The 27,878-nt window shown below is 35.4% G+C and overlaps 2 protein-coding genes across 3 annotated transcripts; one reads left to right on the top strand and one right to left on the bottom strand.

Moving 5' to 3' along the window:
* The first annotated feature begins 378 nt into the window (after nucleotides 1–378).
* Nucleotides 379–9,969, top strand: LOC104602721 (Peptidase S41 family protein). 2 transcript variants are annotated; one of them, XM_010266502.3, is made up of 13 exons: nucleotides 379–600; nucleotides 947–1,256; nucleotides 1,385–1,534; nucleotides 2,083–2,165; nucleotides 2,332–2,537; nucleotides 4,651–4,719; nucleotides 4,995–5,113; nucleotides 5,759–5,834; nucleotides 5,915–5,956; nucleotides 7,867–7,975; nucleotides 9,188–9,285; nucleotides 9,364–9,457; nucleotides 9,557–9,969. In XM_010266502.3, exons 1-13 carry the CDS (start codon nucleotides 478–480, stop codon nucleotides 9,707–9,709), a joined length of 1,632 nt encoding a protein of 543 aa, XP_010264804.1. In that variant the 5' UTR covers nucleotides 379–477; the 3' UTR covers nucleotides 9,710–9,969. The 2 variants fall into 2 exon arrangements, 1 of the variants encoding a protein (XP_010264804.1); XR_016080441.1 differs by lacking the exon at nucleotides 9,188–9,285.
* Nucleotides 9,970–13,302: 3,333 nt separating this feature from the next.
* LOC104602720 (uncharacterized) lies at nucleotides 13,303–16,134 on the bottom strand. Its single transcript, XM_010266501.3, has 2 exons — nucleotides 15,603–16,134; nucleotides 13,303–14,524 (listed from the first exon to the last, which is right to left on the bottom strand). The coding sequence occupies exons 1-2, from the start codon at nucleotides 15,969–15,971 to the stop codon at nucleotides 13,982–13,984; spliced, it is 912 nt and encodes a 303-aa protein (XP_010264803.1). The 5' UTR covers nucleotides 15,972–16,134; the 3' UTR covers nucleotides 13,303–13,981.
* Between the last annotated feature and the right edge of the window lie 11,744 nt (nucleotides 16,135–27,878).

Below are 27,878 nucleotides of genomic sequence, written 5' to 3'. Positions count from 1 at the left end.
TTGGTCATCTTTAATGTTTACCTCCTAATGAACTCGATAGTGAAGAACTAAATAGGTTGTAACTACTAATTAGGAACTAACTACTAAGTCGGTTTGGGTCGGATTGGTTTCGGTTTTCACACATGGAAATCGAAAACGAACCGAATAATCATTTTATGATTTTTTATAACCCGAAACTGACCGGTACTGAAGAAAACCTGGCCGACTCGGATTGAATCGGACCGGATTGGTCGGGTTGGGTCTTATTATGAACAGCCCTAATCCCAATTCGTCTTGAGCTTGGACTCAATTGTGAGGTTGGTGTGGGAAGTGCTCGGTGAGGAGCAAAGGGTTCAGGGCCGTTTTCAAATTCCACCGTTAATTGAAAAGAAGAGGGTCAAGTTTCAGGGGAACGATAAGGAGAGGAAAGGAAAACAAGAGGACGTGTGTGGAGTGGGAGCTAGGAAGTAGGAACTAGTAACTTTCAAATAAACCTCTATGGAGTTTGGAATCTCCGCTGCTTCCCATGCTTCTCTCCGGCCATATTTCTCCCCCTCCAGACTTTCCGCCATCAACACAACCCCTCGTTGTCATTTCTCTCTCCGACCCATCAATTCTCAGGTACTTCTCTCTCGATAAATCTCTACTGTTACGCTCTCTAAATCACCCGATTTCTTCCGACAGATTGCGCTTTTTTCTATCGCCTTTTGGCTCTGGTATGCAAAATATATGGATTTTAGCTTGAATTTGTCGTAGAATCGAGAAGGGTTTAAATTGTCACCCTTCAATTGATCTGATTTTTTTTCGCAGTATTGGAGATGATTTAGCTTCGTTAATTGAATCTTCTTTCGTCATGGTCGAGTCGACTCTGTGCAGTCACAATTAGACTCGTCCGTTTTTACCCATTTACTTGGTTTCTGGACTGAATCATTTATGGTGGAATTTCTTTTGAATGGTCTTCTTGCAGGTCCTTCGATGGGAATCTGTGGCTACCAGGTTCATAGAAACGGACTTGCCAAGTTCCGTTCGATGTTTTAAATACAGTTTATTGTTTCTGCCACCGTGGAGGCTCAATAAAAGCATCCCATCTCGGCGTGGTTCATTCCTGGTAAGCTATGGCCTCTCTTCGAAGCTGACGGGAACTACTGTCAGTTCACAGAAACTAATAAATTGGCAGGAGAAGTTTAAAAGCGATGCATCAGTTCTGTTTGTCGGGTTAGTCGTCGGAATGATGCTGGTTATGTCGGTCTCTGTAGCTTTCAATAAGACTCCATCATGTAAGTTTATTGTTTGACTTGAGTTATTTGATTGCTTGGAACTTGAAAGTTACAAAGTATTCATATTAAGAGATTGGATAAATGAGGTTATAAGCACATCATAATACTTGTTCCTAATTGACATGTAGGGGCACTCACTGAAGAGAACCTCCTTTTCTTAGAGGTATGGAGGACAATTGACAGGGCATATGTTGACAAAACTTTTAATGGACAAAGCTGGTTCCGGTATCGAGAAAATGCACTGCGCAATGAACCGATGAAGACACGAGAAGAAACATGTATGGAACTCTTTTTATACTTATATGTTACTTATGGTAGTTGCATTGATTATTTCATATAGCTTGTTAAAGAGGAAGTTGGACACGCACATAAGCGTATATGTATTGTTTTTTTTTTTTTTGGGGGGGGGGTGTTATAGTTTAGTTCATTTATCATCTTCTCGACTATAAATAAAATACAACTTCACTAAACCGAGTACAGGTTCAGTTGCCAAAGTTATGTTATGCATGTCTTGATACTTTGAGGACTAGGAACTTGATCTTAAAATTTAATGTGGGAAACCTTTTAATGAAGTGCACTTGTTTATATAATAAGCTGATGGTGTTTATACCAAGTATTTATTGTTTGCCTTCTTTGTTAGTGGGAGTGAAGGGACACGTTAAGCACGACAATGAGGAAAAATTCTAATTGAGACTCAAGACTGTTATAACTTCCATATATTAATATTGCAATGTACCTTGTTGGTCCATTTGATAAGAATATTTTCTGTGTATGCTTTTAATGATGTAGACTCCTATCTAAATCAAAATGGTGTATTTCTATTCAGATGCGGCAATAAAGAAGATGCTTGCCACCCTGGATGATCCTTTCACTCGCTTTCTAGAACCAGAAAAATTCAAGAGTTTGCGGGTTTAAGTCTTTTCTTGTTTCTAAAATTAATGCATTTCTGATACAACCAAAAGGATGAGTCATGAACAAACATGCGATCTGATTGGGATATTTTGGTGTTATGTTTAAAAGGAAAGTATCTTTAAACTTTTCCCCTAAGATTGTTGTCATCTTCTTTTGAAGGCAGTCTGGCACTCAAGGTGCTCTTACGGGTGTGGGTCTGTCAATTGCCTATCCTACACAACTTGATGGTTCTACAGGATTTGTTGTTATTTCATCTTCTCCAGGAGGCCCTGCGAATAGGGCTGGAATTACATCAGGAGATGTTATTTTGGCAATTGATAAAACTAGTACAGAAACAATTGGACTATATGATGCAGCAGACAGATTACAGTAAGATTTCTGCTAAATAAGTAAACCTGATTTTTTTTTTCTTTCTTTTTTTTTGTGCTTCTTGATGGTTATATTCTTATTATGATGCAAATTGGTAGCTAGTGGAATAGTTTCAAGCTGTTATTGACGTTTAATGGCTTGGTTGGAGCATCAGAAAAGAAAATAAGATATGCTTATCTGTTGTTATTAGTTATTTGAGTGTTGGGATTTCTTTTTTCTGGTTCCTTGCTTGTAGTATTAAATGTGAGAACTTTTGTTTATTTTGTGGTATGCTGCTTTGTTTTTTCTGTTGCAAGGGGCTTTTGTTTGTGCAAGATTACACCTTTTCTAGGCTGACTTCCAATATTTTGATTTCTTGTTTTTCTTCTGTGTTTTGCTGAATTTTGGTTTTATGTGTATCTTTTATACAGGGCTTGGTTTGTATGGTTGTCAAATCTATAAATTTTCTTCCTTTTCATTTAGACTTCTTGTACACTTCATCTGGATCTTTTTTCTAATATATTTCTGTGGCCAACCATGAGAAAAAGAAATCGAAATATTTTGAAGAACTACCTTCTTTGTATGACCAAAATTTGGAGGTTCTTGTCATCCCATATAATATCTAATACTCTTTATATCTAATTGGACTTTTGGCACTTGAACTGATGTTTCCTACTTCCTAGTGGCATTTCCATAACTTTTTCAGGTATAATACATCAATAATGCCCTGGTTTTATCCATTATGCTACATACTTCTAATAGAACTAGGTGTATCCTTCAACAAGCTAAGGGTATCAACTGAAACTCCTAGGATTTATGATATGGTTATTGCTCTAAGTCACTTTTCTTTTGGATCAATTGAATGCTCATAAATGATGTGGTTTCATCACATTTATTACGTGCAGACTTGACTCTTTTTGTGTTCGGGTTGTAAGCTTTTAGATCCTTAATTATTTTGGGAAATTGTCAATTGCTCATATTTTTCTGAAGTAGTAAAGATGTACTTAATTGTAGTGGAAGGGATTTTTTTTATATGATGATAGAGCAGAAGAGAGGGTGGTTTTGAATATTTCACTTCCCTTGCGTATGCATTTTTCACTTCCCTTGTGTATGTATAAACATGTTAATACTCAATAGACTGTTATAATACTAGGAAGTGGAATAATTACCTGACTATCCTTGAGATTGCAGTCATTAAACTAGTACTTTTACACAGCAGAGATCTATGCTATATAGGTTTGAGTGTAGATATTTCTTACAACATGCTGTACATTTGTTGATATTTTAATTTGTTCAGATTATTTTGATAAAAATGTTGAAGAGAAGACATGGACCTTACTGTATTTAGGAAATGAAAACCTAGAACAGATTAAAGGATGACCTGAGCATTTCCTTTTATTGTTTTGCTATTTTCTATATCTAATATGTTATTATGTTAAAAGATTATGTAAAATTGAACAGAAGAAAGACTGATCATTAGCTAGCTTATTGATCGTTCTGAAGTCACCGAATTATTGTTCAAGGATTAGAATTCTTTTTGAAATATTTCAGCTGATCAGGCTAAAAGTTAAAACCATGGAATAACTTTTACTAATTTCTCAGGGTCCACTGTGTCACATTGATTCTGGTTGAACCACTAGAAGCAGATTATTTATTAGGTTGATTTGAGCCAAAGCAACTAACAGTTGTGTTCTTCTGCCAGGTCCATAAGAACACTAAAAGCCTAAAATGACTCGAGGGCTCTAAATGTTTACCTACACTGTTTCCCCTTGTTTTATTGAATGTACTTATGTCTTGACCTGGAAAAAGGTGGTTAGCATAGAAATTAGAATGAGGTTAAATCCTCCACACACACAAAAAAAAAACCTATCTACAACAATGGGAAGCTTAGAGATCAGAGCATATGTTATAACAGTGAACTGATGCTTTGTGTGCTTGTATTCTTTGGTGTCCTAATGTTGTGAATTGCATGTTCATGTTTATGTTCTAAATGGAAGAGTTGGATTACTAATTCATTTAGAGAAGCTTTCTATGCATCTTTAAAGTTTCTTTTTCTCCACCCAATATCACGATTACATATAAGGTTGCTTATTCATTCACCTTTGGTTTGCCTAATGAAATAAATGCATTGCAGGGGTCCGGAAGGAAGTTCAGTGGAATTGACCATACGCAGTGGGTCTGAAGTAAAAGAGATAGCTTTGACGTAAGTCCAATGCTCTGGGAATTTCATGGACATGGTTGTGACTTAAATCTTGTAGTTTAAGTTAGATTTTGTTTCAATAATTAAAGTGAAGATATCTCTTTTGAATTTCTGGATATGATCTTGCTTTTAATTTTTTAATGCTTTAACTCTATGACCTCTCTTGTGATACACTGATGTGAATGTCATAGCTTACATTTAGATTATATTATACCACTTGATCAGATGCTGGTACCAAATTAGTTTCTTTTTACAATTAACTGAATCACTGATTTCAGGCGTGAGAAGGTTCCACTTAACCCAGTGAAGTCAAGATTATGTGAGGTACCTGGTTTGGGGAAAGATGCATCCAGAATTGGGTATATCAAACTTACATCATTCAACCAAAATGCTTCTGGTGAGTTGTTAGTTATAGATGCATTTAAAAGCTCTACTTTTTGGACTAAATTACTTGGGTGGGTTGAACAGTTCTTTTACAATCATGGATTAGAAACCTGAAGGAATATGAAATATCAATGTTTTCTTCAAGTTTAGTTAGAAATAGATAGCAAGAAAATATACAAAAGAAACAGGAAAGATTAAGAAGAAATACATAACACAAGGAAGTAGGAAAAAGTAGAAGAATTGCTTTTAATTGATGTATAGGAGAAAATTTTAAAAAATTTGACTTTATTTTTCATATTTATTGTAGTACATTTTCTTGATTTGGTTTAGACCAAATTATCAAAAATCACCCAATTTTTCCTAGGGCCTAAAAAACTTTGACAAAAAGTACCAAAAATCTTTTCTAAAAGTGCAATTTACACCCTGGTATGGTCCTAACGCTAAAGTTTTCACTTACTATTTTTCCTTCTTTTTTTTTTTTGGGGGGGGGGGCATGCCTGTGAAAATCTTATGTTGTAAAGTCAATTTCTAAGAGCAAGATTATGTCACAATGTGGACCTTTCTTAATTAATCCAACTTTTTCCATCAAGTAACTGTAGCTTCTCCACAATAATTTCTAGTTGCCTGTTTACTATGACAACTATTAATTGCTTTATAGGTGCTGTCAAGGAAGCAATTAGAACTTTGAGGAGGAATAATGTCAATGCTTTTGTATTGGACCTTCGAGATAACGGGTGATTAGCTTGTGAAAATATATCCTTCAATGTTTTCCTTGATCATTCACAGGCTTTCTGAAATGCTGATTTTGGTGCAGTGGTGGTCTTTTTCCAGAAGGAATTGAGATTGCTAAGATATGGTAAGCTTTGTTATCTTTTAGGTTGTACTCCATGATTTTTTAATCCTTTCCCTACACCTTGCTTTAAACTCGTCAAATTGGTTTCCATAAGCACATGTTCTATTTATATACTTCTGGAATTGGCAACAGCAAAGAATGTTATATTAGGAAACACAGATCCAAACTGGGCTTCTAGACAAGATCCTGACAATGTAACTAGATACCTGAGATAAGGATCAACGGAAAAGTTCTATTTATCTTGTAGTCATTAAAGTCTGGAGGATGAATTGGTTCTGCTTGGTGGTGCTTCTTTCTTTTGCATTGTTATCACCATGGAATATGTTAACTATCAATATAATGTTGCTGCTTTTGCTAGCAGCTTTCTTGGAATCACTTGCCCATGATCAAATCATATGGGAGCAACACTCATTTGGACAATAGGTCAGCCAATACTTTGGCTGATTCATTGGCAAGAGGAGTCACCAGAAACGAATTATTGTGGATATTGACCTCCTGGGGATCTAATCCGTGAGTTAGTTAGCTTGGCTACCCTAAATTGTAAGGGCTGCATAGGCACATTCTACGTTGTGTTCTATTTTTTTTTTCCCTGATAAAAAATAAGGTTAGACTTTCAAAAGTAACCTGAAGTTATATGGAGAACTTGTTGCATCTTGCATGGAAAATCAACTATGCCATAAACTGAATAAAATATTACAAACTTAAAACGGGAGACTGACAATTCACCTCCCGGGTCCTATGTCAAATTATCATTGCCACTATTTGACTATTATAAAAGAAAAAAATACTATATATTGATTAGTTATTAAAAGTGCAAACCCCCTTGATCAGAGAGGTATGGGTCTTTGCTTTCTAGAGTGAAACCATCGTTCAACTAGGTTCCAATACCAGCCAACCATTTATTGCACAATCTCTCTGTGAGGCTGCTTCAAGGAGTAAGCTATTTTGGGATAAACAGTTGATAATTATTGTATTTGTGCGGAGAATCTGATTTATATCATTGGGCAGTCTTGGGTTCTTACTTATATGTTGTTTTGTGTTCGGAGTTCATAACTACATATATAATTGACTAGTTTTCATACTTCAGTACATTGCATTTACCATGCTTGATACAAAAACAAAAGAAGACTTTAGACTCCCTTCATCTGATCATTCCAAAGTGGTCTCAAGCTCTAACTCTTCCAATAGTTGAAGTTTCATGAGTAATAAAAGAATGGGGCTTGGATTAATGTCCCTTTCAAAAGTGTTCCCATAGAATTCTTGGCTAACTGTACCAAGCATTTTATCTTGGATTCTCTTGTTCTACTTCTTTTACTAACATTTTGTAGTAAAAGTTGAACTTGTGTGTCAGTTATGCGAGGACATCTGCTAGAAGGATTTGTGCCACTTTAGTGCTTAAAGTTGAACTTGGTTACTTGTGTAATATATAGTACAAGAAAATGCAATGCATTTGCATTTCCACATGTAAATCTCTTCTTGTTTTAGTAATTTGTAGGGGAGAATCTTATATCTATATCATCAGTAGTTTCACTTCAAAGGGTTGGTTACCTATTTTTAGATCCTTTGTAACAACTTTGAACTGTTTGTAATGTGTGGTAGTCTTTCAGTTCTCTCATGTTGTGGAAACTGCTTTTAATTGTACCTTATGTGTCTGTTGTTGACAATGTGACTAATGAATTTTCATTTATGCCATTTTCTCCAATGAAGTTGGAGAATTAAAAAAAGAATCTCTTTGTAGTAATGACCCATATGTATTTGTAGTTATGAATTCTTTTCAAGGTAGAAATTGTTTACTGCCAGTCCCTTGTAAGCCTTTCAGTGGTTTTACAGATTGTACTATTATAGTTTTGAATTCCATATCTTTGAATAATTAATTGTTGTACATGTTTCATAATTTTCTATTTGCTATTTAGGTTAGACAAAGGTGTCATTGTATATATTTGTGATAGCCGTGGTGTGCGAGACATATATGAGACAGATGGAAGCAATGCATTGGCAGCTTCAGAACCTCTTGCTGTACTGGTATTCTTATTTTACACAGATCATGATATTCTTGTAGTTTTTAAGAACAAAGTTAACTTTATACTGCATGATAGTTTGTACAGCCTTGTTGACCTCAAGGACTGTTGTTTGTTTGAGACATTGATTCATTCAGATAAGCTTTCTGTGTTAACAGAGTATTAGACACCATTAGGCAGATTGTAAAATTATTTTTCAAGATCTCTCTTTTTGTAACTGAATAGCTTACGTTTTTTTATCACACTTGATTTTCCAATGCTATCACAGGTGGTGTTCATTTTTGAGTCCAGGCTGCAGTCATTTCCTTTTTGGGCTTTTAATTAGGCCTGTACACGGGTTGGGTTGGTTCGGTTTTATATAGTTTTACCAACTGAACCAAAAGTTTCGGATTGAATTTTATACAAACTGAAACCGACCACTTAACAATCAAACTGACTGAAAAATAATATTCACAACATAGTCAGTTTAATTGGTTTCTATCAAACTGACCGAAATATAAAACTTTTACACGTGATGGTGCTGGCCAATGGGACAAATCTTGATAGGAGAAAAATAAATAAATAGAGACTGATGCAGACAAGACTGATTCTTGCCACAGTCCTATCATGGTCTAGGACCCTAGGGTCTCTTCAATGAAACTGGATTCAGTCAGTGCAAGGCCCATTCAAACAGCCTTTCAGCCTTTATAGCCACTGCCTCCCTCTGTTCAAACAGGTCTTGCACTGATTGAATCCGATCTCCTCTTTAATGGCCTTTTGCTTTTTTCACTTTTGTGGGATTTTGAGTTTTTGACAATTTGAAAAGTGGGAGGCAGTGGCTGAGGTTACTAAAAGGAAAAAGAAAAAAAATGAAAAAACAAAACCTCATAGATATAGGGGCTAGGGACTAGGTTGCAGTTATATATGAGATATAAATGTAACCGGTCGGTTCAGTTGCAGTTCTGTTTACAACATAAGAAGCCGCAAATGAACCAAACAGCCGGGTTTTACAACTTTTCAAACTGAAACTGGCTGAACTTATTTGAGAACCAACCAAATCAGGTTAGGTAGGTCCGGTTTGGTCGGTTCTTACCCTTTTGTGAACAGCCCTACTTTTAATATTCTTGCATATTAGTCTTTTTAATGATTTTTTCACTTTCCCTGAAGAATTTCATTTGGAAAAAAGCACCATTTTTTTTGAAACACAACTGTTTTATTGTTCTTGAGTCCCTGTTAGGTGAATAAAGGAACTGCAAGTGCAAGTGAGATACTAGCTGGTGCTTTGAAAGACAATAAACGTGCAGTTCTCTTTGGAGAGCCCACATTTGGAAAAGGGTAGTTATTATTGTTCCCTCACAAGATACTTGTATATCACATACATGTAAATTTATCCATAGGATGTCAACTTTGCAGGAAGATCCAGTCAGTTTTTGAGCTGTCCGATGGCTCTGGTTTGGCTGTTACGGTGGCTCGATATGAGACTCCTGCTCATACAGATATTGACAAGGTTTACAACCTGTCTTGAAACAATTCTCCCCCTCCCTCTTTTCTCTAGTGAATGTGCTACTTGTTAATCCGTCTATTCTTTTGCTTTGCACTCGACCAGGTTGGTGTGACCCCGGACCATCCTCTGCCAATGTCATTTCCTGTGGATGAAGATGGGTTTTGTAGCTGCCTCAGGGACCCTACATCTGCTTGTTATCTCAACAAAGTCAACTTATTTCCAAGGTTAGAGAAGCCCTTGGCAAGTGTAAATTAACCTTTCTTAACGTTGATTAATGCCATTGATAATCAGTTTTCTTTCTGGTTTAAATGAGAGGTTGAGAACTTAATTGGAAGGGTCTGACATCAAAATATGGTATATTGTTTGTTGAGGAGAGATTTTCTCATTTTGTGTGTCAAAGGTTAGGTCTGTATCCAATCCACACCCCAAGACCCAGATAGCTAGGACCAACTTTGGTTAATGTGTAATGGCATTTAAACTGCTCAATGCGGATCATATTGATTTTTCATAATTCATTTCACTGTAATGAGTGTACAGGGAAAGAAAAAAAATAAGTGAAGACACTGAAAATGAAAGGAATGTTTAGGAAAGATCAAGAATTCTATAGAAATATGATAAAAAGGAAATTAGGAAAGGACATGTTTATCTGTTTTTTTTTAATATAATTTGAAAAAGAAGACTGATTGTTCCTTTGCTGTTCTGGGTCATAGGCTTCAAGGGGTGTTTGCCAATTTGTACTATTTTGTATTTTAAAACTAAAACAACTATCACTTCAGCAAAATCATACCTCCTTAAACATTCTTCAACATCCCTTGCATAATTCCTTTAAGCCAATTGGATTCACTTTAGGTTAGCTTATTAATCTAGGTTACAGGGAGGGCGTTGCATTTTCTTTTCTCGTTTGTTTTTCACTGCTGGGAAAATTTGTTAAAAACAAGAAAGAAGATAGCTCAGGTATCCAAAAGACTAAAAATAGTTAGAATGGAATCTTCAACACATGGTAGTATGGTACTGAAAAACATGCAAGCAACAATCTTCCAGGACGTCTATGCAATACCCCGCAGTTGTATTTTCGTTGCAACCATAAACGTCGATTGTAAAAATTGTTGACTAGGCCGTTTCTGCATTGGTTTCACACTTCCACCTAAAATCAAGGTGGAGCATTTCAAAGGGGCAAATTGATTGATACACCTCACTAGGGGTGTCAATGGACCGGTTTTGTATTTGGACCCCGTTCAAACCAAAATCAATTTGGACGGATTGGATGGACCAACAAAACATTGAATTGGACCAATCCAGACTTAATGGTCCAAAGTATTTATTTGATTGGATTGAACCTGGTCTATTCATAATGAATTTATATTAGAATGGATTGGATTGAGCCAATATCTGGTTTAATTGATAGAATATAAGAATATAGGTGTCAATGGACCAGGTTTGGATTAGAAATAATCTCAGTTAAAACAAATTTGAACAGATTAGATGGTCCAGACATTGAATTAGACTAGTACAAAACGGTACAAAATATTCATTGGATTGGATTGGACCAAATCCAATCCAATTGACTGCCATATTTGCTTTTCAAATACATGGCTGGCATATTCACATATCCTAGGCATCATTGTTGCGTTGCACCTTCCACGGTAAACAGGCTATATCAAAGAGACCTGATTCAGTCCTCACAAGACCGGGCTCACACCATACTCACAGCCACTTGTAACCGTGTTTTGGGAATACCTCCGTAATTGAATGTTTTTTATTCATAGAATCCCAATGCATAACTGCAAGTGGTTGTGAGGATAGTGTGAACAAGGTCTTGTGAGGACTGAATCCAAGTTCATATCAAACATGATTTTTAGGGAGAATGACCGATACCCCCCGTGTCAGAATTTGTAGGTTCAATGTACGGTCGGGATAGGTGCCCGCTCGAAATTGATGCCAATCCACGGGCGAGCGTGAGTACATAGAGTAGGGGTATCGGTCTATTTGAATGTTAAAAATCTTCATTGGACAAATCCATACTTTTCTGTTTTATTTAATCATTGAGGTCTAAATGCTGATTTGGCAGCATACGAACTTACAATGGAAACCAAACGCAGCCATATCAAACATCATCTTAGTGAAGAAGGCTGAACAACCAAGGAATTTAACATATGAAAAATTGGTCCTCTCTTGTTATCATTTGGGCCAGTCGAGCTGCCATCCTCACTGAATTTTTGCATGTGTGGTGACGGATCTGTATGCATCTCATGGGATCTGGCATCGTCACACATTATCGTCTACTAATGGCCAAATTTGAGCCTAAAAATCTTTGCTACGTGGGCAGAATAAAGCTGTTTTTTATTAAGTTTTTTTATCATAAATATTGAAACTTTCAATGCCCAATATTCGTTATAGAAATCATTAATAAGAAGGTTGATGTGGAACGTAGAATTTAATAGGTGGTCAATCCAGGAGGTCTCCTACTTAAATTGTTTCTATGGCCGGTCATACCACCACATAGCAGAGAAATGAAAAAAGGTCGTGTAAGGAAGTCCTCTTCTTGACCCAAATGGATGAGGATGAAAGTGGATTTGGTTGTCAGGTCATTTAGTGAACAAGGCTAAGTGGCCAAAGAACTTCCACATGGCAAACTGTATTAGGGCTCAAAATGGCGAGTTCGGATCTCCTACCCACAAGAACCCTAGGTACACCTACCCATGCCTTATTACAGCTGTGCATTGAGAACAACTCGCTATTTACATGGTATCATTCATGGGGAGATGTTCCCATCCCAATGTACAATTGTAGTGTCATGTGGATTAGGAGATCTGAATTCCAACATGGCCATACAGGTTCCTCTCACTATCTTTTTCTCATTAGGGAAGTGCTCAATTTGATGGGTAGCTCAGATAAGCCACATCATCCATCCATTTGGAAGAAATTGAAGGTTGGTGAGAGAAAGGACCAAGACCATTTCTGCCACGTGGAGGGGTGATGTCGCCAATTCATCTATCCACCAAGTGGGTTTTTGTTAATATTTTCTACAAGTAACATTGGCCATTGAAAATATCAATGTTTTAATAGTGAACTTGCTGAAAAGAGAGCTTTATTCTGACCATTTGATAAGGATTTTAGGGCTCAAATTTTACCCATCAATAGAAGAATGTAGGGATGTCAATGGGTTGGGTTAAATGGAAAACCCGGCTTTGACAGGGTCAGGTTAGGCTCAATATATTTGGCTTTAGGGTCGGGTTATGGTTTTGATTATTCAACCCGAGTCAGGTTTGGGTTTTGACTGACCTGCTCCGCCGGGTCTGATACCCTACATATATACACAATATTCTTTTAACTTTTTGACTTCTAGTTCTATAGCTTTAAAGTTTAAGGTTTATTTACATGTTGGTTTTGATTTTTTTTTAAATGGGAAAAGTGGCATATTAGATTTTATAAAACAATTTTCTAACTTAAATTAATGGATTTTAGGTCTTCAAAACGTGTTAACAAAATACAACCGAAATGCTATGGGTCAGGTTGGGTTGGTGTCGGGTTAGACCCTATAGGGTCAAGTCGGGTTTGGAAATTATGTATTTTTAAGGCGGGTCAGGTCGGGTTGTGGGTTAAGGCACTATAGAATCGGGTTAGGGTTGAGGCAAAGCCGTGCCAAATCCCACCCTAGAAGAATGGACTGAGGAATATGTGACGCCATTTGGCTCTAAAGCAATTTTCCACACGCACACATACACACACAAATGGGGTTTTGGTTAGGTTGTCATGGACTTGAACCAACCCAACAGGGGAAAGATCACCATCACTTAAACAAATTCTAAATTTCTAAGTGTTACAAAATCTTTTTCCAACTCAATGTATGAATGCTATCTATGAGATCTCCAACAATTTATTGATGCTAAAGTGAACATTAACGATCATCTTTACAAATGGTGTTAAAATATGGCAAAAAGGCCAAGGAAAAGGATATACTGTACGGATGTGTTTATTACAGTCATCTCAATCAATACCTGCACTCTTGTTTTGAAAGAATGTCTCTAATTTCTAATGGTGCCTACTAAGCTCTAGCAAATTGAAAAATGATTTTGCAGAACTTGCAGCCAAGCTGTCAATATTTTGTTACACAATGCTTACTCGTTCTGTTACCAATGTTTGCAAAGACTCATTCTGCTTTAGAAATTCCAGCTGCACTTCGATCTTCCAACTGTTCATCCTGATTTCATCAGTGCGCTGGCCTCTTCCACTGGTAATTATTTATCTGCATGGAGTAAGGGGTCTACGAGGCTCAGTCACCATCTGCCTGAGTGGGAGCTCAGAATCTTCCATTGTCAAATACAACCACAAAGGCTTCCATCTTCAGTAACTCAACTGCCCTGAACTTACAAATATACAAATCTAGAACTCAAGTTATTAGCTTTGATGTTGTTGAGAAAGAATAGAGCAAGCTAACTTTGTACTTTTCTAGCACTTTAGTAGACTTCTAGGCATTTGCAAACAAACCATGTGGGATCCACACGCTAGCCAAGTATGCCAGGAATGCTATAACAACTTAGTCCATGATCCCAAGAATGGAAAGACAGCAATAAGCAGCCTTAGCAGCAATGGTGTGCTTTTGTTTCTCCCTTTCCTGCTCAGCTTTCCCTTTTTCTCCACCTGTGGCCTTGATATACCACCTCCTGTTCCAAGTGGCATCTTTGTTGGCTCCTTATCAGGCTTGCCTCGCCTATCCAGCTCATCCCATCCACCAAAACCAGACTCATATTGACCACCTTTATCTGAACCATAGTTGGCTGCCACCCATGACTGATATCTATACCTTCCATTGCCAGTTCCTCCGATTTCTTCTTGTTTTTCTTCTTCACTCATTTGAGCATCACGTGGAGTCCTGGCAAAAGGATTCTTCTTGGTCTTGGATCTACGTTTTGGGCTATCACGAGTCCCTCCCCACAACTTATCGATTGCTAGAGAAATTGCAGACTGCCCAAGTGGAAGTGCTAAAGCCATGAGGAAAGCTTTAGGACCTGAAGCTATCAACATTGATAGAATGATGACTGGAAGTGCCCATCCAAAAGAACTGAATACCTGCACTGATCCAACAGTATGGCATCATCATACATCTTTAAAACAGCTAGGTTGCCAATCAACCATAGGAACATAAGAAACTGATATTAAATTTCAGTAAGTTATTAACAAATGAATGTGAAGACATTAGTTTGTTTAAGAGAAAAGATTTCCAGGTAGTAACAATTTCACTAGAAGGCAGGAGGTGAGAATTGGCCATGATAGTTGATCATTACCACTGGAGTATGACACTGAACCTTCAAATTTAACATGTAAGAAACTCATATGTAGTGAAAAAAAAGCAGGAATTTTGCAACCCCCCCCCCAATTTTCTATGTATCTTGCACTATACAATGGTAAAAATCTGGTGTCATCTCTACCAATATTCTACAATGCAACACCAGAATGATTGGGTGGTCATGAATGCACCATGAAAATACTAACTGGATAATTTAAGAGAACGAAAGTTGAATTTTGCAATTTCCGACTGGTAACTGGCATACTTTGCAGAAACTAACTTGGATTCAAGGCAAGGAATGCAAAGGAACCTTAGAAATCTATTGATGCTCATCATATGTCACACTAATAACGTCTTCCTAACTATTTCAGTGTCTCTGTTTGTTATGAACACCAAAAACAGAACTAGAGAGATGCCTACGGTGAGAACTGAGAATAGTCATTAACAAAATAATTACATAAATAAATGGGAATTTAAACAAATTCTTATCCTCGAATCTCACGACAGTCATCACACTGTTTAAATCTTTCAGTTGGGTCATGAGTGGCCAAGAGTTTCTTGCCCTCAGATTTCTTATCTTCGATTAACACTTAATTCTTCCTCTTCTTCTTTTAATCGTTTCTCACAATGGGGTTATCAAGTGGACTTAGTGACAAAGTCAAGCTAATTTTCTCTGAATTTCACCCAAATGCATGGACACAATAACCATTTTCATCGCCCCAAATGCAAATCGAGTGTGCTTGACCTAAAGAACATGTATTAAGCACAACTAAATTTAAGTAATGAAGTTATTAACAAACAAATACCAGAATTCAATAACAATGGCAGTAACAAGTTTTAGCTGCCTTAACAAGCAATTACCTTTAAAATCCAGAAGCTATCAATAACTTCCTCAAAGACCCCGGTTCCCCGGTCGTTATCCCAGGACGATGGCCTATCAGACCACCATTTCCGTTGTTTGTATCGCCTTCTGAAGCCAATACCGTCATCGTCATCTTCATTAATCGATTCTTCTCCGAATCCGAACCTGGATCTTTTTCTTCGGAGGGGCTCGGCGTTTGAATTCCAGTACGAACTGTCACTGCCATCACTTCGACGAGGACGATACCTGGAGCAGCAGAGAACATGAGCCGAGTAATTAGGGTTTCGGGCGGGAGAGAAACTAGGGCTTCTCGGTGGCATTGATGGAGCACTGACTAAGAAGGGGAATGCGAAGAGGCGAGTCTCCATGCTGGAACGCCAACTCCATCTATCTCATCTTGGTAACGTTATCCCTTCCTGGTCTCCTTCAGTTTCAGTGATGGTTCATGGTCAATTGGTCAGTGGGATGGGGGAGACCAGATGGTTCGGTCCGGACTCAACCGCCGGCTTGGACATTAGAATTAATTTAGGCCCTGTTTGACAAGTCTTTTTGAAAAATCTTTTGGGCTTTTAGAAGCCCAGTAGACCAAAAATGGTCTTTTTTTCTGTTTGGCTAATGAAAGCCCGTTAGAGCGAAAGACAAATCCCAAAAAGACTCTAAAAGACCGAAGTGGTTTAGATCTGAGAAGCCCCAAGCCAAGTTTATGGTATATGCGGGCTTCTCAACTTCCCAATGCTTTTGACAAAAATTCGAGAGAAACTCCTTACCCCAAGGTATCTTCTTCTTCTTCTTATCACAAATACTAATCAAGGCTCATTATTTATTGTGTTCAAGTTTTTCATTGTGTTCTTCTCATTTTTCATCTCATCGTTATTTATCATGTTCAGCAAACCCAACACAACGCTGAATTACAATTGTGAGAGTTGGGGATGATGTATAAGGAAAGAAGATAAAGCTGATAAAAACAGGGGAGAGAGATAGAGATATAACGAGAGATAGTAGGAGAGAGAGAATGAAATAATGGAATGGAGTGGATAGATCGCTGCTGTTGTGATTTGCAGCAATGGTTGGGAAAAATAGAGGTGGTGGAAATTGGTAAAAAAAAAAAGAAGAATAAAAGAAAATAAAAAGAAGGGGAAGGAGAGAAAGAGAGAGAGAGAGAATTGAATGATGAGAGAGCTCGGATGGAGTCGTGGTTGCTACGTTATCAGATTGTGTTCGTCGCCACTGTGAAGAAGACAAATAAGGCGTTTCAGGTCATTAGTCCTATACTCTCCTATACTCCATGGAAGAGAGAGAGAGAGATCGATGGCACACCGTTCCGCCACTATGTGTTGAGAGGGTATTTTGTAATTTTAGGAAAGTTGGGTCAAACCGAGTTTCTAATCTAACCGTGGGGTTTAAACTTGTTCAAAGCCGGGTCGGGACGGGCTTTGCCTCTTTATCAATAGAAAATGTCAAGGCCTAAGCCCAAGCCTAGTCCGACCATCGAGCCTAGATCTTGAGCCCGAGCCTGGTCCTTATATAAAGCCCAAAGCTCGATCTGCACATAAAATATCATATTTTCAGTGTAATTTTATAAACTAGTGTTATATTAATTTAGTAATAATTTAATAAATCAATAAACTAATATGTATTTCCTAAATAGTATATTAATATTTGATAATAATTTAATGAAAAAATATATTACATATATTTATTATATATAACATTAGTATTTTTTATTATATGTAATAGTGTCGAGCTAGGATCGGGCCTGGGCCCTAACCAGGTTTATTTGAGAAAGCCTGAGCCCAGCCTGAAAAATAGTCGAGCTTGGTATTTAAAACCCAAGCCTAAGCCCGTGGGCCTGAAATTATGTCCAAGCCCAAAAAATAACAGGTTGGGCTAGACTGGTCCGTTGAGCTACCTAGTCCATGAACATGTCTAGTGGGGTTTTTGAGTCAAAGTATGAAGGGTTGAGATGAGTCTGAGCATACGCAGTGATTTTATGTGCATGGGCCAATAGGATTGACCGAAGTAGAATCTTTTTATATTAGTGGGCAATCAAGGGTATTAGGTTTTCGGGCATTCTAAATCGATCAGTGGGGTTAGATTGACCTAACTCGGCCTGGATCAGGCAAATCTGGAAAGGGGAGTGGTTTGGTCGATCTAGAACTTTGAAACAGAACTTTGGTGCGATAGAGGGGAAAATGAGGGAATCTTTGGTTAAAATTTGTTGGGGTGGGGGTTTTGAGCATTTTGGACCAATTTGTGGGGTTAAATTGACCCAATTGGGCTTGGATTAGATAGATTTGGAGGAGTAGCGATTCAATTCATCTTAAGCTTTAAAACGAAATCTTGGTAAGATGGAGAGGAAAATGAGGGATTCTTTAGTTGAAATTGTGTTGTGTGTTATGGGATCCATAGGTAATATTTGCATGTCTAAATGTGTTATTGGGTCCCACACATAACATTTAACATGTATGTAAGAGGGAACGGCAAGTATGCTTGACAAATAGTCTCTCGGTCTTTCTAGGTTTTGAAAGGATCTTTAAAAAAATTGCAACTAAACGATCTTTTAGTCTTCGAAGATCTACTTGTAAAACCTCATCAATCTTTTGTGGTCTTGAGCTTTTGGAAGATCTTCATAAAAAGACTTACCAAATGCCTCCTTAGTCCAACAGTTAAGGTTGCATTTGGGAAGAGTATAAATACAAAATAATTAGTATTTAGTTAAGAAAAATAAAAAGTTGGTTTGGTTTTGTAGTGATAATTCCGCGTTCTTATGTACAAAAGTAAACCCCTTCTCAAATTGGAACCCACCTTTTTTTATATTGAACAATTTGAGTGTAAAATTTTGTATCCATTTCATTTGAATGTAAATATGGCTTGGAATCACCAATTGATGATGGCTCAATTGATAGGATCTTTGGCTTGTCAAGTAAAGACGTGGGATCAAATTCCATTGGCACCAAGGTTTGGGGTGGGGGCAAGGGAGGTGGATGGATTACATCCCAAAACCAGTTTATTGTCATTAAAATCTATGTTTATTGTCATTATCAATACATAAATACATTTTTACTAAATACTTGTAAAATGCATTATATACTAAATCAGCATTTGCACACTTTTCAAACTAGTAAATTTGCATGTGTTTGCACGTGGCAATTTTAGATGATGAAGATAGTAATATACATCCAAATTATTTTAAATTTTGTATATATTTCTGAGTATAAAATAATTCTATATTATAGATGCCCCAAATGTTTTCTACAAATATTTTGTATTTTTTGTATTCTTATCTTTCTATAATTTTTATTATTTAATTATAGCATCATGTATTGACCCATTTGACCTAGATGATTTACCTTACCCTCCACCTAGACAAAAGGACAATTTCATTTTTTTGGTTCAATTTTGAAAAAAAAAATGTGATTTATATTGTTAAAAGTATTGGATATATATCTAATAACATAATTTATTGGTGAGAAAATATCTTAAATATATCATTTAATGATAAAGAATGAATGTTAGTACCTCAAATGTATGACTTAATAAAAGGGATTTGAATGAGGTGAATTACTGAAACCTCCCTTGAAGTTTCTAATCGTTGCTGAAATCTCCCCTGAAGTTTGGTGATTGCAATCGCCTCCCTTGATTTTTCTAATACAGTTGCAAGTAGACCCCCCCCCCCCCACACACACACAAATGCCCAAAATACCCATGTAGTTATTATTGAGGCTAGTTTTTGCATAACAAACAATACAAACTTTAAATAACAAAAAAAATTTAAATTGCAACTGTACTTTTGAGGAATTGAAAGGATTTAGGGTAGGGGTGGCCAAAAGCTGAGCTGCTCACGAACTATTCAAGCTCGGCTTGTGAAAAGCTTGGTTTGGCTCGGTCTAAACCGAGCTTTGATCCGAACTCGAGCCTAATATATAGGATTGTTTACTAATCGAGTCGAGCTTGAGCTTAATAAAGCTCGGCTTGTGAGGTTCGCGAGCCTAATCGAGTATGTGTACATAGGGTGTCACCTCAGCTCGTCACCTTGCTATTAAGGAAGACCTCGGCCACTAAGGGAGACCTCGGCTCAGCACCTTAACAACTATGGGAAACCTCGGCTTGGCACCTCGACAACTAAGGGAGACCTTAGCTCGGCACCTCGGCTGCTAAGGAGACCTCAGCTCGGAACTTTAGCAGTTGAAGGAGATTTGCAATCAAAGGTAGTTGAGATCGAGCCAATCCGAGCTTGAACTTTTGAGCTTTTGACTCGAGCTGAGCTCCAGCTCAAGTCTCTAATTCGAATCTAGAGTGAGCTCGAGCCTGATAGTATATGAGCGAGTCGAGCTCAAATAGCCAGATATTCAGCTCGGCTCGGCTCGAATCCACCCCTAGTTTGTGGTATTGATTGATATGAAGGAAAAAATTGGAAAATAAACATTTTAGCCAAAGTAACTGCATGGTTATTTTGGACATTTTCATGCCTCTTGTTAGAGGATTATAAGAGAAGGGTTATACTTGCAATTATGTTAAAGTTCAAGAGAGGTGATTGCAATTACCAAACTTCAGGAGAGGTTTTTAATGGTTAGAAACTTCAGGGGACGTTTTAGCATTATACCCTTTAAAAACATGGGTTTCATATTGTTAAAAATTATTTTTGTATTTGATTAAGATCTAATTATTAGAATTATTAAATAAAAAATACCTCAAATACAAGATTTAATGTGAGAGAATGTGAATTAATACCTTAAATATAAGACATAATGAAAGGGAATTAAATAAGGTGAAAATTATAAATGATATTACATTATTAACTCTTAGAAGTAAAGAGGGGACTATATTAAAAAATAGGGGTAGTTTAGTTAAGTTCTAAACCCTCATTGGTACTTTTAATAGTATAAATAAATATACTAGATGTGTGTATGTATGTATGTATGTATGTATGTATGTATGTATGTATAAAATAAAAATAAATATACACAAAAATTTTGACTTTACGTGGAAATTTTAAATTACAATAAAAATTATTATTATTAAATTTTGTATTCTATTTCCAACATAAATAAAATAAATTGTATTTTAACAATTATTTTTATTTAATATGATGAATATATAATATTAGAAATGTTCCCAAATGTTTTAGAACATTCTATACTTTTTCACTTTTTGTGTTTTATCTTTTTTAATTATTTATTATTCAATTATGACACCATGAGTTTATTTGAAAAGTTGGATAATTGACCCACCATCTAGGTAGAAAAATAGCTTTGCTTTTAGATCAATTTTAAATTATATATGTTATCTACATTATATAAATAATTTTTACTTATTACACTTAATCTTTGTTTGATATAATTAATATATTAGAGAAGTGTACAATTTTTTTTATAATTTTTATATTATTTTGATTATTTGTACTTTTTTACTTTTTAAAGATTTATTATTTAACTATGACATCATCAATTAATCCATTTGACCCAACCCACGACCCAAAAAGAAAAATAGTTTGGTTTTTAGATTTTCTCTAGTTTTTTTATTTTTGTAATTCTTTTTATTTTCTATTTTTTTAATTTTATTATTTGACTATGACATGATTTCATTTCTAAGTTGATTTTAGATTTGACATTCCATTTTCATCATTAATAAAAACACTTCTTATATTTTATACTCATTTTGTTTAGTACAATGAATATACAATATTAGAGATATGCCCAATTATTTTTGTTTTTTCTATATTTTATATTTTATTTATTTTAATGTTTTATTATTACATTATGACATTGTTGATTAACTCATTTAACCCCAAATGGTTGAATTGCTTATCCACCACCGAGAGAGAAGAAAATTGTTTTGTTTTCAAATTACTTTTCAAAATATTTATTTTTATACTATTAAAATTAATGTTGTTGATTTAATTAGTAGAATTTAATGATGAGAAAAATATATCTCAAATATAGGATTTAATGAGAGAATATAACTTAGATATGAGATTTAATGAGAGAGAGAAGAGAATAAGAAAATAGTTTTTTCTAATTGGTTTTAAATTTTATATTCCATTTTCATAATTAATAAAAATATTTCTTATTTACCATAACTATTATTGTTTAATATGTTGAATATATGATATTAAAAACGTTCCTAAAATTTTCTTTAATTTCTATTTTTTTTGAAAGTTTTATTATTTAATTGTGGCAACATGAGTTGGCTCATTTGACCCAAAATGGTTTAACTTCTTACCATCACCTAGATGAAAACATTACTTTTTCCATGTAGATTTTAAAAGTATAAGTTTTTATTTTATTGGAATTATTAATTTATTATATATGGATTTAATTAGTGGAATTTAGTGATGATAATAAATAAAAATGCTTTAAATATATGATTCAATGATGGTGAATGGGAGTTAACACCTTAAATGTGGGATTTAATGAGGGAGTTGAATGCATTGAATAATAGTATTCAATTTACATTTTTACCCTCATAATAAAAGGACCATGTTTCAAGAAAAAATCTAGAAATTTTATAGGCTATTCGTACGTTTTATAGTAGTATAGGTGTAGCATAAAAACCCTACTTATGGCCCGTTTGGGAGGGCTAAGATGAAGATTCATTAAATTGGTTCAACTAATTTAGAACGCCCCATATAATAAGCTTAGGGATAGGGATTTTAGAGATACTCAATTGATGACTGGGAGTGAAGTGATGCTGCCGGTAGTCCTAGACGAAGCAAGTCTCATAGAAGGTTTTCGGGGTCTATGCGGCTCTAGAGCAAGTCCAACAAGAAGATAACCTCGGAAGGCAGAAGAGTTACTCATTACAACGGTTAAGACGTCATTTATGCTGCCGAGGGAAGGTACAATTACTACTTTGCACCAAAACATTGATATGAAAATAACTTTTTAAGTTTTTAACAATAGGAGAAGTTTAATTATGCAGACACTCGAAAGCCAAGAACATACGAGTAAAGCATATTTCATTCATTTAAGAAATTGATACAAGTACAGAGAATTGCCAATAAGGCCAATTAGAACCAAGATACACTTTCTCAAGAAGAACAGAATATATAAACGGATGAAGGAGAACATAATGAACAACCCCAATCCACCACAAATGATGAGAGAAATGATAGAAGAGGTTCCCAAAAGAGACTGCAAAGAGCCGGTAATAGTATGGTTAGGGTAGATCCGCAAAAGACAATAGAACCCCAAAACATTACAACCGCTACCATAGACTATAACTGCCTTCCATAATTGCATCCGTCGGAGAACTACGAATGGAATTGACCATGAATTGCATCTGACGAAGAACCACGAACGGAAAAACGTAAAGCAACATCAACCGGTTTCGAATGCCCAATACAGGATCCAAGAGAAAGTAACCCCTTGTCAAAACGCCTGTAGAAAGAAGAAAAAAAAAACAACTAGAAAATAAAAGAGAGGATAATGAAAAAGGGGGACTCCCCAAAGGGATCCACCCCAAAAGAAATTTCTATGATGGAAAGCGGATGATGAATAGAGAGATTGAGAAAACCTAGAAAAACTCGAGAGGGAAGCTCTCTCTAAATAGAGAGAGGGAACAGTTTCAAAGAAACCAGAAGACTGGTTTCAGAGCTTCAGAGCCGAAGTTTTATTGTCGCAATTTGGGGCTTGTGGCTTTTATCATTGATCACATTGGCTGCATTAGGAAGTGAAGTTTTCACTCCATGCATCCTAACCCCAATTATATATATATTAAATATATGTGTATATATTAAATATATAATATTATTTATATTATATATTAAAATATTATTTATATTTTATTTTTTTCTCTATTTTAAATAAATCTTTTCCCAAAAGTAAAATTTTAATTAAAAAAAGTGTAGGGATTCGGGTCCCTAATGGGGAATTCATCTCCATCAAGGAGGAATTATGGATGGATGCTAAATTGTTTCCTCCACGACGATTGGGGTTGAAGTAGGGGTGTCAATTGGCCGGTTTTGGTTTGAATCCAATCTGATCCAAGCCTTATCAAACCGGATTTGAACGGTCCATTCTAATTATTGGATTGAGCCAATCCAAAATAAATTTGCCCATATTCTTATTGGTTTGAATTGGACCTAAACCAAAATTCCAATAATCCCATCATGAGGTCAAACCCTTGTCCAATTTGAAATCAATCAAAACTGAAGCTAGCATAAAATCACTTTTATGAAAGTACTTTTACAAAAGCACTTTTACAAAAATACTTTTATAAAAGCACTTTTATAAAAGTAATTTTATGAAAAGTTTTTATGAAAGCACTTTTATAAAAATATTTTTACGAAAGCATTTTTACAAAAGTACTTTTATGAAAGCACTTTTATAGAAGTAGTTTTATAAAAGAACTTTTACAAAAGCACTTACTTTTACACGAAAGCACTTTTATGAAGTCGCTTTTACAAAAAAAAACTTTTATGGAAGTACATTTAGAAAAGTACTTTTACGAAAGAACTTTTTATAGAAGTACTTTTATTAAAGCACTTTTATAAAAACACTTTTATGAAAGCACTTTTACAAAAGTACTTTTTGAAAGCACTTTTACAAAAGTACTTTTGTAAAAGCACTTTTACCAAAGTACTTTTGTGAAAGCACTTTTATAAAAACACATCTACCAAAGTACTTTTATGAAAGTACTTTTATAAAAGTACTTTTACAAAAACACTTCTACTTTTATAAAAGTCTACAAAAGCACTTTTATGAAAGTGCTTTTACAAAAGCACTTCTAAAAAAGTACTTTTATAAAAGTCTATGGAAGTAATTTTTTATGTAAAAGCACTTTTATGAAGTACTTCCAATAAAGTGCTTTTGTAAAAGCATTTTTATCAAAGTACTTTTACAAAAGTCCTTTTTCAATGCCAAAAGTGCTTTTATATAATTTTTGCTATTTCATTTGGTGTGGATTGGATCCAATCCAATCTATTTACATTTTAATGGATTGGATTGGATTTGGTTTATATTGGATTTGGATTGGATTGGATCCCAGTCCATTTCCAAGTGGACTCACATTGGACTATATCGGGTTGGACCAAATCCGTCCAATTGACACCTCCGTTGAAGGCAAGGACCCCAGAAAGCAAGTGGAAGCCATAAATCGTTGCACTTCAGCCCTTTAAAATGAGGACTAAGGTGGTGTTTAATAAATCTGAAATTTCAGATTTGAAAAGTTAAAAAGATATTTTGTGTTTGAAATTTGAAAGGAAACATATGTGTTTTTCTACTTTTTAGAGGCTCTGAATCCATAAGTTTTTCTGTGTTGGATCAACCCTTTTCCATATGAAATTTACTGATTTTACTATTTTACCCCTAGAACATACTATTTGAAAATGTTGAATTCAATTTGCATTATCTCATAAAAAATAATTTTCAACCTCAAAATAATATTGAAACAATACAAATAAAAATAATTAATAAATGAAATTATTAAAATTTAAAAATAATTAATGGTTATAAAAAATATAAAAATAATTAATAATTTATACAAATAAAAATTAAAATAATTTTTAAAAATTAATGAAATAATTAAAATTACTAGTTAATAAAAATAATTAATAATTAATAATTAGCATAAGCAAAATTAATAAAAAATAATTAATGTTTAATAAAAATATTAAAATAATTAATAATTAATAAAATAATTTATAATGAATAATAATAATAATAAACTGAACCACCACTGCTGCAAGTTGCAGCAATAGTGGTAGGAAGACAAGGGGGAGGGAGAGAGAGAGAGAAAGACAACTGTCGTTGCAAGTTGCGGTGGTGGGAAGACAGGGAGAGAGGGAGAGAGAGAGAGAGAGAGAGAGAGAGAGAGAGAACCACCGTTGCAAGTTGCAGCGGTAGTGGCAGGAAGATAGGGCAGAGAGAACTGCCATTTTAGGACACATCTAAAACGCATCTGAGCGCGTTAAGTGATGGGCCTGAGTCTAAAAATTTCAAATCTGAAAAAACTTTTCAGACCCTATTTCAGATGTAACACCAAACAAAGGTGGTGTCTGAAAAGCAACATTTTCAGATTCAGACGTTTGAAAAGTGCAATCAAACGCCACCTAAGCTGGTTCAAAGTGCTTTTGGAGCACTTTGGATGAACTATTCACTTAAAGACAAAAAGCCAAGGTTTTCAACCCATTGTTGACCCGAATGGTCGAACTGTTTGAACCATCACCAAATAGATTTTCTAGGTCTAGCTCGAACAAAAACTATTATTCCCAAAAAATTGTTGACAAAGTTAGAAAACTTTGACCTAGACAGTCAAACTGCTTTGCTCTAACTTCTAGGGTTTTGAAATAGGAAGAGGACAAGAGATCAAAGAAGAAAATAGACTCAGAGAGATCCGACTTAAACATAGAGATCCCTATGCTAGCTTGTTTGTCTTCACCGTTCGCTAGTGTTTGTTATTTTTTTTTTGTTATTTTTTCGTTCTTTGACATTTGCATTTAGTTTGGGTGATGTAGTGCTCTAGTTGTTGAACGTGATTCTCACTGCAAACTATATTGGGATTGGCGATTCAGAGAGAGGTGGAACCGTGGATTCTTGGTAAGTTATTTATTTTATATTTTGTGTTTTTAATGTTTTTCTAGTCTTTTGTATATTTCATTTCCAATTTAGAATTCAATTTTTTTGCAAAAAAATGACCAAGTTTGGTAAATTGATAATTTTAGTTATGTTTTAGAAATAATAGCAAATTGAGTGAGCGGGAGAAAATGTGAAGTTTTTAGGGCAAAATTACTCTTTTGTTAAAAACAGAATCCACCGAATAAAAAAGCATTCATGTTTCGTTCGTCTTCTCCAAGTTCAAATTCGACTCCAGTCGTTCAACTGGAATAATCTCCAAGTTTGAATTTGACTCCATCCATTCAAACTATGATTGGTTGGAGACATCAACTCCAACCATTCAAACGACTTCAAATTGGGAAGCATTGACTCCATCTGGTTGGGAAGTATCAACTCGACCGATTCAAACTGCGATTGGCTAGGAAGCATCAACTCCATCCATTCAAACGACTTCAGATTGGGAAGCGTCAACTCCATCTGGCTGGGAAGCATCAACTTCATCTTCAAAGTAAGTGTACTAGAGGAAGGTGGTGAATGATACTGTGAGATTGGCTTAAACAATATGATAGTTGAATAAAGCTCATAATGCTTATCTTTGTGATTAATACCCAAGCTACATATCTACTTATATGATCAACAACAAGAATAGATTTTGTGCCTACTGCCTAGACTATTTGGTATGGAGAGACCTGAGTGGTGTTTAACAGATTTAGGCACCATTCGACATGAGAAAGACCGGATTGTTTATTACAAAGTTGGAAACCATCCGGTATTACACAGACCGGATGGTTTATTATAGAGTTGGAAATCATCAGGCATCCAACAGATCGGATAGTGTTTTACAGAGTTGGAAACCATCTGGCATTATACAGACCGAATGGTTTATTGTAGTTTTGAATATTCAATTGTAGTTGTAAATTTCATCCCCTTAGGTGATAAAATAGTATTTGCATCATCAAAATCATCTAAAGCCCAACATTCCATAAGGTGGTATATGATTCTCACAAGTTTATATACCATCCGTCATGGAGAAGACCGGATGGTTTATTATAGAGTTGGAAACCATCCGACATTACACAGGCCGGGTGGTTTATTGCAGTTTTGAATCTTTAATTACAGTTGTAAATTTCAGCCCCTCAGGTGATAAAATAGTATTTACACCCTCAAAATAATCTAAAGCTCAACATTCCATAAGGTAGTATATGATTCTCACAAGTGTATAAACCATCCGACATGGAGAAGACCGGATGGTTTATTACAGAGTTGGAAACCATTCAACATTACATAGATCGGATAGTTTTTTACAAAGTTGGATACCATTTGGCACTACACAGACCGGATTATTGTTTGCAACTTTGAAACATAATTTTTTTATGCTTTCTGAAACATAAATTATACTTGAAAATATCTATCCCTCCGCATTATAGTTACACCATCAAAATCATTTACAACCCACTAAACCTCTTCGTTCTGTATGATTCTTATTAGAAGCCATCCAGTACTAAACAGATCGGATAATTATTTGCAATTTTGATACATAAATTACAGTTTTGGACAATTATCCCCTACAAGTAGTTACACCATCAAAACCATTTAGAACTCAATGAACTTCTTGGTTCTGTATGATTATCATATTTATAGACTTAGAAACCCAAATTACATCATGCATCAAAACCATTTAGAACTCAATGAACCTCTTGGTTTTGTGCATGACCATAA

The sequence above is a fragment of the Nelumbo nucifera genome, chromosome 1, assembly GCF_055504915.1.
Source record: "Nelumbo nucifera cultivar China Antique chromosome 1, China Antique-T2T, whole genome shotgun sequence".
Classification (NCBI taxonomy): Eukaryota; Viridiplantae; Streptophyta; class Magnoliopsida; order Proteales; family Nelumbonaceae; genus Nelumbo; species Nelumbo nucifera.
Note: the sequence above shows the minus strand (reverse complement) of the source record. Positions and strands in the feature narration are given on the sequence as shown.